This window comes from Oncorhynchus clarkii, chromosome 15 (genome assembly GCF_045791955.1).
Source record: "Oncorhynchus clarkii lewisi isolate Uvic-CL-2024 chromosome 15, UVic_Ocla_1.0, whole genome shotgun sequence".
Lineage (NCBI taxonomy): Eukaryota > Metazoa > Chordata > Actinopteri > Salmoniformes > Salmonidae > Oncorhynchus > Oncorhynchus clarkii.
In genome coordinates this window covers 1,394,626-1,408,824 of record NC_092161.1, presented here as the reverse complement: position 1 = coordinate 1,408,824, position 14,199 = coordinate 1,394,626, and the positions used below count along the sequence as shown (strand labels likewise).

General features: G+C 45.9%; 1 protein-coding gene across 3 annotated transcripts in view; it reads left to right on the top strand.

The window, feature by feature from the left end:
* The first annotated feature begins 2,851 nt into the window (after window positions 1-2,851).
* Window positions 2,852-14,199, top strand: part of LOC139366863 (1-phosphatidylinositol 4,5-bisphosphate phosphodiesterase delta-1-like) — a 77,785-nt gene continuing 66,437 nt past the window's right edge. The window contains exons 1-2 of one of the 3 annotated variants that reach the window (XM_071104557.1): window positions 2,852-3,172; window positions 10,184-10,342. In XM_071104557.1, coding sequence (XP_070960658.1) covers window positions 3,142-3,172; window positions 10,184-10,342 — 190 coding nt within the window. In that variant the 5' untranslated portion in view covers window positions 2,852-3,141. The remainder of the gene's footprint in view (window positions 3,173-10,183; window positions 10,343-14,199) is intronic. The other 2 variants (XM_071104558.1, XM_071104559.1) reach the window with 2 other exon arrangements.

Here is a 14,199-nt window from a genome sequence, read left to right as displayed (position 1 = left end):
ATGTTCTCTGAAAAAAAACTGTTTTTTGGCAAAAATGCCTTCCCGAACATGCCTTCCCGAACATGCCTTCCCGAACATATCTTCCTGAACATGCCTTCCCGAACATGCCTTCCCGAACATGCCTTCCCGAACATGCCTTCCCGAACATGCCTTCCCGAAAATGCCTTCCCGAACATGCCTTTCCGAACATGCCTTCCTGAACATGCCTTCCCGAACATGTGAACTTTCATGTGCCTTAATAACAAACCAGGTGTGAAAGTAGCACCTTACTCCTCTGTTTCAGGCAGCCAGGTAACTATAGAAAAGGTCTGGGTTTCTTTCCAAACATCTTTCATCGTTCAGCCACAAGGATGTCAATAATGTGTTTAATAAATGTGCACAAAAAAATGAAATACTGTTGCTGTCATATGTGGCAGTCATTTGCCAACCTAGTAAGTCCAGTGCCACTGATCAGGCAATCTATTTGCTTGACTAAAAGTGCAGGAATTTTGCAGGAATCAACTATTGTAGAATCAAGACATACTTGAGAGCATGTTCTCTGCAGCTGTTGTGGTTTCCAACATGATCCAGCACGCCTACTACACGGGTAACAGTTCTGGCATTCTGACCTACTCATACTCTAGCACTAACCCTAACTCTAACCCTAACCCTAACCCTAACCCTAACCCTGATTAAACACTGGGCCTCTTAACACTAACCCTAACCCTAACCTCTAACCCTACTACACGGGTAACAGTTCTGGCACTCTGACCTACTCATACTCTAGCACTAACCCTAAACCTAACCCTAACCCTAACCTCTAACCCTACTACACGGGTAACAGTTCTGGCACTCTGACCTACTCATACTCTAGCACTAACCCTAAACCTAACCCTAACCCTAACCTCTAACCTCTAACCCTACTACACGGGTAACAGTTCTGGCTCTCTGACCTACTCATACTCTAGCTGCCACCCCTATGATTAAACACTGGGCCTCTTACTTCACAATAGGACAGTGTGTCATTAATCGTTTATGAACATAGGGACTTCATGAAAATTAAAGCTCTTTAGGCTACATAGTTTATAGGCTACTGTGAGAGGAGTGCAGTGCAGCACCTAAAGCATTTTTGGTGTGTCTAAAACAGGGTGTGTCAGACACGTGTCACAGACTTTCAGAGAGCTTTCTATTGTGACTGTTGTGAAACAGCTTTTCCTCGACAGAGGAGGGTAGGTGGAGGATGTCCGTGACAAACAGCTCAGCCAGGCTGGTCTCAAAGGCTAGCCGTAACATAGTAAACAAAAATCAGGGACACTGAAATTAGTATAATAGGTTATGTTTAGTATGGTTACATAAGACTGAAGGTTGATTAAGGAAAAATTAAAAGGGGGTGACTAGCAATCCAAAGGTTGTGTGTTTGAATCTCATCACCGACAACTATAGCATTTACTTAGCATGATAGCTAACCCCTCCCCTAACCATAAACCTTCCCCTAACCTTAACCCTTTAACCTAACTCCTAACCCTAACCCTAACCCTAACCCTTCCCCTAACCTTAACCCTTTAACCCTTCCCCTAACCTTAACCCTTTAACCCTTCCCCTAACCCTAACCCTTTAATCTAACTCCTAACCCTAACCCTAACCCTAACCTTAACCCTTTAACCCTTCCCCTAACCCTAACCCTTTAATCTAACTCCTAACTCCTAACCCTAACCCTAACCCTAACCCTAACCCTACCCCTAACCTTAACCCTTTAACCTAACTCCTAACCCTAACCTTAACCCTACCCCTAACCTTAACCCTACCCCTAACCTTAACCCTCCCAACCCTACCCCTAACCCCAAATCACTGCAGCCGAGACATGCATGCCTTGTCATTTGACTGTAGCTGAGACATGCCTGCCTTGTCATTTGACTGGAGCTGAGACATGCCTTGTCATTTGACTGTAGCTGAGACATGCCTGCCTTGTCATTTGACTGTAGCTGAGACATGCATGCCTTGTCATTTGACTGTAGCTGAGACATGCCTGCCTTGTCATTTGACTGTAGCTGAGACATGCATGCCTTGTCATTTGACTGTAGCTGAGACATGCCTGCCTTGTCATTTGACTGCAGCTGAGACATGCCTTGTCATTTAACTGGAGCTGAGACATGCCTTGTCATTTGACTGTAGCTGAGACATGCCTTGTCATTTGACTGTAGCTGAGACATGCCTGCCTTGTCATTTGACTGCAGCTGAGACATGCATGCCTTGTCATTTGACTGTAGCTGAGACATACCTGCCTTGTCATTTGACTGCAGCTGGAGTCTGATGGACGAGGTATGACGTGAAACACCTGCTGTTGTTAGCTGTTGCTTTAGCACATACGTCTGCTCAGTTTGACTGAGTATGTAACCATGGTGACTCAGTATGTAACCATGGTGACTCAGTATGTAACCAAGGTGACCCAGTATGTAACCAAGGTGACTTAGTATGTAACCATGGTGACTCAGTATGTAACCAAGGTGACTCAGTAACCATGGTGCTGGATTACATCCACTCTGTCAGACAGACCAGACCTACAGGTTAAGACCATAGTCTTTTCCGTAAGACTGGCTTGTTTTAATAAGTGATAAAAATAGTATTCATTCTCCATCATTACAAGTATTTAAAACGGATACATTTGGGAAATAAACATATACTGTATTTTACTGCATTAAGCTAGTATTCATGACCTCCAACAGCTCAGCCAATCAGCATTGTCAGACACACAGAGAAACTAAACATATGAATGGGACAACATATCAGAATGTCCCCAATGTCAGGAACTCCATGTAGTGGGTGTGGACCAGGCTGCAGAGTCAATAAGAGGACCCGTCAGACCGGTGTGGCTGTGCTGTTGGTGTGGACTGACTGCGCGGCAGGTCAGGGCGCATGCTTGGTATTGGCTGTAGGCTACTGACAGCGCTGCTTGGTATTGGCTGTAGGCTACTGACAGCGCTACGCACTGTCTGGATCTCATCAGCAGCCTGAAGTTTGTAGCGGACTGATGGTGCGAGACCTGCACACTGCTTTTTATCACCGCTTTGCTATTCGCATTTATCCATAGAGACCCTTAGACTTGAGCGTTTGCTGGGGGGAGTTTACGCACCTGCAACTTTGGACTGATCTGGTCAATTTGGGATGGAGTCGAACGGTAAAGCAGAAAAACATGGTAAGTTGAACTGTAGATATATGGAATATGGTGTGAAATCTGTTCATATTGTTGAGAACCTTCACAATCTGTTAGGTGCGACTTCCATGCATGATCATTCGGCACCTCTTTGAGTGGATAGGATGACTCAAATGCGCAATTTCAAACCATTTTTTTTTAAAGAAATGTTTTTATGATCTACTTGTACCAAGGTAACATCCGTTTTGATTCCATTCCTCAATAGGCATTGTGATCATGCTTGAGTAGTAATGTGATTTGTTTGACTGTCTGAGATGGTTGTCTAGTGTCCTGTCTCTAGGGCACGTAACATTCTGTCTGAAAGTCATTATTGTAAGTATAAACAGAGGAAATGCTTTCTCCCGTGGGATGAACAATGTGCCTTATTATACAAAATGTTGGTGTGCAGCCAGATCAGATATTAGTGTCTGGAGGCAGGTAGAAAGGGGAGGAGACATCCCTGGAGCCAACTCCTTCCTTCACACCTTCACTTTCCTTTACCCCCGCCTTAGTTACCTGACCACCCAATCACGTCACTGTACCATCAAAAGGATAGTTTACCTGTTCCATAGGTAGCCTGTCTATCCCAGTTAGCAATCAGGTGGATTTAATGTGAAAGTTATAGCTGTATAGATGTAACGGAAGTTAAATGCTGTTGGCCTCACCAATATAAGACAATAGCTTGTTTCCTCTTGGCTCTACACTGATTTGATGCACTCTCATCCATATAGGGGCCCAGACACGGCCCCTATAACTGACTAGGATGTTAGCCTAGATACGGCCCCTTTAACTGACTAGCATTTCTATGATTATGTGAAGGATAAGTAGTAAAGGGTAACTAATGAACAGGGATATATAGTAGATGGAAGATGCTATCCGTCATTCACAGCCAAACATTATGGACCTGAAAAATATTTAGACTGTAGGAGAGAGTGGTGTAAGTTGAGATGTATTTTTTTTTACATACAGCATCAATTCTTCAAGGGAAATATAGTACTCTTTCTAACAAGGATATCTACATATTTTTCAGGATGTTGTGTATCTGTCACGCCCTGACCGTAGATTGCTTTGTATATTTCTATTTTTTGTTTGGTCAGGGTGTGATGTGGGTGGGTATTCTATGTTGTATGTCTAGGTGTTGTGTTTCTATGTTTAGGCCTGGTATGGTTCCCAATCAGAGGCAGCTGGTTATCGTTGTCTCTGATTGAGAACCATACTTAGGCAGCCTGGTTTCGCCCTTGAGTTGTGGGTAGTTGTTTTCTGTTTTGTACCTGACAGAACTGTTGCGGTTTGTTCTACTTTTGGTTTTGTTTCAGTGTTCCGGTTATAATAAACATCATGGACACTTACCATGCTGCGCATTGGTCCGATATTTCCTACTCCTCAGGAGAGGAGGAGAATCGTTACAGGATGTTGTGTATCCCTGGAAATAATCAGATTTCATGTAAACAGTTTAGAAAACTGCTTGTCTAAAAAAAATAGTTATCTTGTTACAACATACCTGTGTATGGGAATACTGAAACAAGATGTCATACACGCTGTTCCAGAGCATCCCAAACATGCTCAAAGTGAGTATGCAGGCCATGGAAGAACTGTGACATTTTCAGCTTCCGGGAATTGTGTACAGATCCTTGTGACATGGGGCCGTGCGTTATCATGCTGAAACATGAGGTGATGGAGTTGGATGAATGGCACGACAATGGGCCTAAGGATCTCGTCACGGTATCTCTGTGCATTCAAATTGCCATCGATAAAAATAAAATTGTGTTTGTTGTCCGTAGCTTATGCCTGCCCATACCATAACCCCACCGCCACCATGGGGCACTCTGTTCACAACGTTGACATCAGCAAACCACCATACCATAACCCCACCGCCACCATGGGGCACTCTGTTCACAACGTTGACATCAGCAAACACCATAACCTCACCGCCACCATGGGGCACTCTGTTCACAACGTTGACATCAGCAAACCACCATACCATAACCCCACCGCCACCATGGGGCACTCTGTTCACAACGTTGACATCAGCAAACCACCATACCATAACCCCACCGCCACCATGGGGCACTCTGTTCACAACGTTGACATCAGCAAACCGCTCGCTCACATGACGTCCTGCACGTGGTCTGTGGTTGTGAGGCCAGTTGGACGTGCTGCCAAATTCTCTAAAATGACGTTGGAGGTGGTCTGCCATCTGCCCAGCACAGTTAAAACTGGGATTCATCCGTGAAGAGCACACTTCTCTAGCGTGCTGGTGGCCATCGAAGGTGAGCATTTGCCCACTGAAGTCGGTTACAACACTTAACTGCTGTCAGGTCAAGACCCTGGTGATGACGACGAGCATGCAGATGAGCTACCCTGAGACAGTTTCTGACAGTTTGTGCAGAAGTTCTTCGTTGGGCAAACCCACAATTTTATTTAACTGTCCGGGTGGCTGGCCTCAGACCAGGTGAAGAAGCCGGATGTGGAGGTCCTGGGCTGGCGTGGTTACATGTGGTCTGCGGTTGTGAGGCCAGTTGCTACTGCCAAATTCTGTAAGACGACATTGAAGCCGGCTTATGGTAGAAAAATTTACCTTCAGTAACAACTCGGGTGGACATTCCTGCAGTCAGCATTCCAATTGCACGCTCTCTCTACTTGAGATATCTGTGACATTGTGTTGTGTGACAACTGCACATTTTATAGTAGCCTTTTATTGTCCCCAGCACAAGGTGTACCTGTGTTATGATCATGCTGTTTAATCAGCTTCTAGACATGCCACACCTGTGAGAAATGCTCACTAACAGGAATGTAAACAAATTTGTGTACAAAAAAAATATCTCTTTCAGACACGGTCAACAAATGTCATTGCAAAAGAAAACATTCTGCCAACCAAAATCATTTGATCAAGTTCACCTTGCTTTGCTAATACCTTGGACACTGTCTTGGCCAAATTCCATGACTTCCATAGGAATACAGCAAATAAGAGTGTTATTGTCACTGTAAAAGGTAAATGATGGGAGTTATAATGCACAGTTTCAGGTCAGGTCAGAGGTCAGAGTTCAGGACAGATAACGGGAAACATGGGTATGTATGGCCGGTACCAGGTTAATGAATCTGAATCTTTTGGTCTTTTCAGAACCTCTGTAAGTACGGAGGTGGTACTAATTCATAACACTTCTACCCTCCTCTAGATGCCTTGTAAGGAAACGGTGATCAACCCGTCTCTCAATAACAATGTCTTTAGACTGTTGCGTTGATGGTGGAAAACGTACACAGTTGTCATACTTGAGAAAATTAAAGATACACTACAAAGTATGTGGACACCTGCTTGTCGAACATCTTATTCCAAAATCATGGGCATTAATATGGAGTTGGTCTCCCTTTGCTGCTATAACACAGCCTCCTCTCTTCTGGGAAGGCATTAATATGGAGTTGGTCTCCCTTTGCTGCTATAACAGCCTCCACTCTTCTGGGAAGGCTTTCCACTAGACGTTGGAACATTGCTGCAGGGACTTGCTTCCATTCAGCCACAAGAGCATTAGTGAGGTTGGTCACTGATGTTGGGCGATTAGGCCTGGCTTGCAGTCTGCGTTCCAATTAATCCCAAAGGGGTTCGATGGGGTTGAGGTCAGGTCTCTGTGCAGGCCAGTCAGGTTCTTCCACACCAATGTCGACAAACCATTTCTGTATGGACCTCGCTTTTGTGCACGGGGGTGTTGTCATGCTGAAACAGGAAAGGGCCTTCCCCAAACTGTTGCCACAAAGTTTGAAGCACAGAATTGTATAGGATGTCATTGTGTGCTGTAGCGTTAAGATTTCCCTTCACTGGAACTACGGAGCCTAGACCAAACCATGAAAACAGCCTCAGACCATTATTCCTTATCCACAAAAACTTTACAGTTGGCACTATGCATTCGGGCTGGTAGCGTTCTCCTGGTATCTGACAAACCCAGATTCATCCGTCGGACAGCCAGATGGTGAAGCTTGATTCATCACTCCAGAGAACGCATTTCCACTGCTCCAGAGTCCAATGACGGCAAGCTTTACACCACCAGCTGACGAATGGCATTACTCATGGTGATCTTAGGCTTGTGTGCGGCTGCTCGGCCATGGAAACCCATTTCATGAAGCTCCCGATAAAGAGTTCTTGTGCTGACGTTGCTTCCAGACGCAGTTTGGAACTCAGTAGTGAATGCTGATACGAGGACATTTTTACGCACTACAGCAGTCTGCAGTTCCGTTCTGTGAGCTTGTGTGGCCTACCACTTTGCGGCTGAGCCGTTGTTGCTCCAATACTTCCACTTCATAATAACAACACTTGCAGTTGACCGGGGAAGATCTAGAAGGGCAGACATTTGATGAACTGACTTGTTGGAAAGAAAGCGTCCTATGACGGTGCCACGTTGACAGTTACTTAGCTCTTCAGTATGGACCATTCTACTGCCAATGTTTGTGTATGGAGATTGAATGGCTGTGTGCTCGATTTGTATAAATCTGTCAAAAACGGGTGTGGCTGAAATAGCCAAATACATTAATTTACTTCTGTGTACCTTAATATTAAATATTTATTTGATTTATTTAACCTTTATTTAACTAGGCAAGTCAGTTAAAAACAAATTATTATTTACAATTACTGCCTACCAAAAGGCAAAAGGCGTCCTGCGGGGCGGGGTGTCCATGATTGAGTCTTTGAATGAAGAGATTGAGATAAAACTGTCCAGTTTGAGTGTTTGTTTGTAGCTCGTTCCAGTCGTTAGCTGCAGCGAACTGAAAAGAGGAGCGACCCAGGGATGTGTGTGCTTTGGGTACCATTAACAGAATGTGACAGGCAGAACGGGTGTTGCCTGTGTCACAGATTCGTCAAGTACTTGTTTGGGTTTGGCCGAGTCCTGAGAAGGTGACAACTGCTGGGTCAGGGTGTCACCCAGTAATAGTTCTAGACCAATCACTACTGCTGGGTCAGGGTGTCACCCAGTAATAGATCTGGACCAATATCATTATGGAGTATTGTGTCTTCATTGGGTATTGAGTCATTATGGGGTTTTGTGTCATTATGGGGTATTGTGTTACTATGGGATATTGTGTCATTATGGGTTTTTTTGTTACTATGGGGTTTTGTGTCATTATGGGGTATTGTGTCATTATGGGGTTTTGAGTCATTATGTCATTATGGGGTATTGTGTCATTGTGGGGTATTGAGTCATTATGTCATTATGGGGTTTTGTGTCATTATGGGGTATTGTGTCATTATGGGGTATTGTGTCACTATGGGGTTTTCTGTTACTATGGGGGTTTGTGTCACTATGGGGGTTTGTGTCACTATGGGGGTTTGTGTCACTATGGGGTTTTCTGTTACTATGGGGTTTTCTGTTACTATGGGGGTTTGTGTCACTATGGGGGTTTGTGTCACTATGGGGTTTTCTGTTACTATGGGGTTTTCTGTTACTATGGGGGTTTGTGTCACTATGGGGGTTTGTGTCACTATGGGGGTTTGTGTCACTATGGGGTTTTCTGTTACTATGGGGTTTTCTGTTACTATGGGGTATTGTGTCATTATGGGGTATTGTGTCATTATGGGGTATTGTGTTACTATGGGGTATTGTGTCATTATGGGGTATTGTGTCATTATGGGGTATTGTGTTACTATGGGGTATTGTGTCATTATGGGGTATTGTGTCACAATGGGGTTTTCTGTTACTATGGGGCATTGAGTCACTAGGTTTGAATCACATTTGAAAAATGACAGTTAGCTTCTGTCCTCGCTATACACTTTAGATAGAACACAAGTACGAATTTTGAAACACAGGCAAAGACTGAATCACACAATATTAGCTTATCTAAGCTCATGTTTTGTGTTGATAATGGTATGGGTCAGAAGTGAGCAGTCCTGTAATCAAACAAGTCAACAACAACAGAGCTACTGAGTGAATTCAGACTACGGTCCAAAACCCTACAGAGGCAGTCTGAAACTCAGCTATTTCCCAGTGCCCAGCCTTCCTCCTCCTCTCGGAATTCATGCCAGCTAGATTCATAAACAGCCTCTGTCAGTCTGTTGCGGGACCTTGTAAAAATGTCTACAATGTTGTTGTTGTGCCCACGCCCCAGGAGTGGCGAGCACTGACAGGGTGGTTCTGAATGTGGACCACCCAGTCCAGCCCAAGCTAGCCCAGGCCAGTCCAGCCTAGTCCAGCCCAGTCTAGTCCCGCCCAGGCCAGTCCAGCCTAGTCCAGCCCAGTCCAGTCTAGCCTAGTCCAGCCTAGTTCAGCCTAGTTCAGCCCAGTCCAGCCCAGTCCAGCCTAGTCCAGTCCAGCCTAGTCCAGTCCAGCCTAGTCCAGCCCAGTCCAGCCTAGTCCAGTCTAGCCTAGTCCAGTCTAGCCTAGTCCAGTCCAGCCCAGCCCAGTCCAGCCCAGTCCAGTCCAGCCCAGCCCAGTCCAGCCTAGTCCAGCCTAGTCCAGCCCAGTCCAGTCGAGTCCAGCCCAGTCTAGCCTAGTCCAGCCCAGTCTAGCCCAGCCCAGTCCAGCCTAGTCCAGCCCAGCCCGCTGACTGCTGCCTCTAACTCCTGCTGCTCGTTGTACTACTGCATCTTTCATTTTCATAGTCTATCTTGAGTGGTAGTGAGGAAAATATTTGGGGTGGAGGGGTCCTTTTGCTTTCACTTCCTGTCTGACTCGACTGACCTGGAATATTTGTCTCAGATGTTCTACACAGGATGCTTTGCAGAAGCGTGGTTGCAACCACGAACATGCACACACGCAAACACATGCAAGCAATACACGTACACACACAGGTTGTAAGCAGCCACTGGTGAGATCATTGAGCTTCATCTGACCATGTGAAAGCTCTGATGGAAAATCTGCAGCTTTTACAGTATACACCCTTCACCACAATTCCAACACCACACTGCTCCATCCCAACACATGAATACCTAAGGGCTTCCTTTATTACCATTCCAGATGGGTTTACCATAGTTACGGTAGTTGTGAAGAGTCCATCTGTCTGTGACATCTAACCTCTGTGTGACCCCACTAGGGTTAGAGAGAGATGCGGACCTCCAGTTGTTGCTGGTGGGGGGAGAGCTGCTGAAGGTAAGGTCCTCCTCCTGGAAGAAGAACCGCTTCTACAAGCTGCAGGAGGACTGTACAACCATGTGGCACGAGTCACACAGGACATTCAAGCGCAACCAGACCTGTGAGTACTGCTACTGTATCCGAGTAACCAGACCTGTGAGTACTGCTACTATATCAGAGTAACCAGACCTGTGAGTACTGCTACTATATCAGAGTAACCAGACCTGTGAGTACTGCTACTATATCAGAGCAACCAGACCTGTGAGTACTGCTACTATATCAGAGTAACCAGACCTGTGAGTACAGCCACTATATCAGAGTAACCAGACCTGTGAGTACTGCTACTGTATCCGAGCAACCAGACCTGTGAGTACTGCTACCCTATCAGAGTAACCAGACCTGTGAGTAGTTCTACTGTATCATTAACCTAACGTAGTAGGCATAGAAAGATGCCTGAGCAAGTTAGGTTGATGTTAGCGGATGTTAGCGTTTTATGGCGACTCTGCATAGGCTCCTGTACCATACACCTGTACCATTCATCTACATCAACATCTACATCAGATTTAACGTTGAAGGGCCCAACACATTTCCCTCCATTCTGATGTGAAACAACATATCCTCTGTTGTAGTGGGCCAGTTCCAATGTAAACAGGTTGTAATGTGTTAGGGTAGGAACCATGAGTTTTAGTTGTAGTCACGATATGGTTACCTAGAACTAAAAACATAGTTGTGTTTTGGGGGTTTTACCTATTTATTATTAAGTTACTTCCGATTATCTTCTAAACTACCCACAATGCACTATGTCTCAATGTCATATGGAGAATCTACTCTGGCGTTAGCTAGCACAACCAGGATAATGTTGGCCACTAGCCATGCAGACCGAGTGTTGGCAGTGGTGAGCTATAATCCACCTATCACGAGGAGGTGTGATGTAAACAACCAATCAGATTCCGCATGATCTCCATGAAGTAGGCTACCACAGTTTTTCAACCTTGGCTTAGTACTAGTGCACTACAGTAGCTGACTGACAGTGCTGTTGTGATCATTTTCATCTGTCTGGACCCTTCCTCCTATCACTGTCTTCAGGAAACTATACGTATGTCGGAAGTCACGACTTCACAGGAGAGCTGTTTGAACTTAAAAAATATATATTTTATCAAAATGATTTTTTTGGGCAGAAATGCCTTTTCGAACATGTTAACTTTCATGTGGCTTAATAACAATCTGTAAATACGAATGGCATTGTTAAATGAAAAGCCTTGTTGGTTAAGCCACAGAAAAAGTGAGCAACCTTCCCACTAGTCATGATTGCCTGAGATAACGAGTGGGCTGGACATTTTTATTTATTTTTACCTTTATTTAACCAGGCAAGTCAGTAAAGAACAAATGCTTATGACAGCCTAGGATGACAGGCTGGGAACAATGGGTAACTGCCTGTTCAGGGGTAGAACACGACAGATTTGTAGCTTGTCAGCTCAGGGGTTTGAACTTGCAACCTTCCGGTTACTAGTCCAACACTCTAACCACTAGGCTACCCTGTCGCCCCCACATGCTGAGACAGGGGTTTGGATTGGTCTGCCATATTGAAGGCTTCTGTCTATTTGAGCTGGTCAGTCTGTCTTGGTTATCCTGTCGAACGCGGTTGTAAAAGTGTATTGTGTAGTTGAGCTGGTCAGTCTGTCTTGGTTATCCTGTCGAACGCGGTTTTAAAAGTGTATTGTGCATTTGAGCTGGTCAGTCTGTCTTGGTTATCCTGTCGAACGCGGTTTTAAAAGTGTATTGTGTAGTTGAGCTGCATAGGTGTTGCTCTTCACTTTCTGGAGGATCAAGTTTGGCCTGTGTTAACTGCATATATTGGTAAGATTATTTGATAACTGGTTAGATGACATTATGTATTTCCAAAACGTTGGTTTACTTAAATGTAGCTGTAAGCTAGGTTTTGACAGCAACTGGCTGACTCATGCAGTGCTAATGTAACGTTAGCAGGCTAGTAGGACTAACATTAACAGGATAGTAGGGCTAACGTTAGCAGCCTAGTTGGCTAGCAACCTTGCAAGTTGAATTGTAAATATACATTCATAAAGTATTTGCTTGTAAATTGTCAGAAAATGTAATTGAAACCAGTGGTCATGAGTGCAAACAATTTGATTTATTTTATACATTTGAAGTTATTTCTGTTGGACATGATAGAGAATAGTGTCACATTGCTCCTGCAACGCCCTCTACGGCTCGTCTTGTGTCTTCTTGACCTGCCGTCACTCCACCGGGACTCTCTCCCTCCCCCTCTCTCGCTCTGTTTGTGTGTGTGTGATTGTGTGGGCGGAGACAGGTGTGCTGGAGTCAGAGCAGATGTTCTGTTCCATAATCCATAATCAAGACCTCTACAAATACTCAGCCCTGCCTCTTCCACGCGGCCATATCGTAATCTCTGCTCAGTCAGTCTACGTTTCTAGCCGTTTGTTACTATTCAGATCCTGTTATCCTGCTGTGCCTGTTTTCCTTGCCTGACGCTGTTTTCCTCTCCGCTACTGTTCTGCCCTCTCTGACTCTGGTCCCTGTCTCCAGTCCCATGTCTCGTCATCCTGCTACTCTATCCTCGATTCCCCAATCTACTGCTCCCTTGGATTCCCCTCCGGACCTGCTTCACCCTGTCTCAACCCCTCTCGCTCCAGCCTCCATCTCCCCCTTGTTTTTCAGTAAATATCTTGGTTACTTCATCCCAGTCTCCTCGTCTGGGTCTACTCCTGGGTCCCCCTGTTCCACTCTGCGTAATAGTACGATCTGGCCAAAGAGATGAACCAAGCAGACTCTACTACTCTCCACCAAACCCTCGTCGGCCAAGGAGCCCTGCTCGAGCAACATGACTGAGCCCTGAAGACCCTTCTGGAGCACATCAAGGAGTTTTCCATCAAGGATATTTCACAGAGCCTGCATGACCTACAGGGCTGACCCTTTGCCCAGAGCTCACAATCAGTTCCAAGTCCTTCTCCGGGAGCAGTTTTTTCAGATTCCCAAGTGTTACGATGGCAACCTCGAAGCTTGCAGAGCCTTTTTAGTACAATGTTCACAAGTATTTGAGCAACAGCCCTACTCTTATGCTAGCGAACGGGCCAATATTTCCTTTCTGATTGGCTGCCTCCATGGAGCAGCGCTTTCCTGGGCCACGATGGTGTTGGAGAGACTGTCCCCCATCTGCTTCTCCTTCTTCAGATTCACGGAGGAGATGAAGAAAGTCTTCGACCACCCGGTCTGCTGTAAGGATGCCGCTAAACGACTCCTGTCCCTCCGTCAAGGCTCCCATAGTGTTGCTGAGATGGCATGTGAGGGTGTGTCACCGCTGAGAGCGGCTGGAATGAGGAGCTTCAAGGAGCATTCCGGAACACGCTCACTGAGACCATCAAGGACGAGTTGGTGTCCAGGGATGAGCCTGATGGACTTGATGAACTCTCGCTATCCACATCGAAAACCGTCTCTGTGAGCGTCGGGTGAAGAGGGTAGGTAGGGTTGCATGTCCCATAACATCTGCTTCAGTGCCTTGTCCTCCTTCTCTGACTGCATCTCATCCCCAGGCTCGTCCAGATCCTGAACCCATGCAGCTCGGCCGGGCCCGTCTCTCCAGAGGAGAGGCAATGACGAATTGGCGCTAGGAGCTGCCTATACTGTGGCCAGGTTGGTCACTTTGTCTCCACTTGTTCCCTGCGTCCAGCAAAAGAGGGGGCTTGGCAGTAGTGGGGAATATACTGTTGAGCCAAATCGCCTGCCCATCTTCCCCCAGACCCCTTCTTGAAGGCAACCTTGTGTGGCAGAGCCAGGCTTTTCCTCTGTCTGCTCTCATCAATTTGAGCGCCGACGAGAGCTTCCTGGACCGAGGTTTCGTTACCCAGTTGGGCCTGGACTCTGTTCCACTCGATTCACCCCTCGATGCCACTGCTCTCAATGGACAGCTCCTCTCCCGTGTCTTTGAGAGAAATGTCCTTG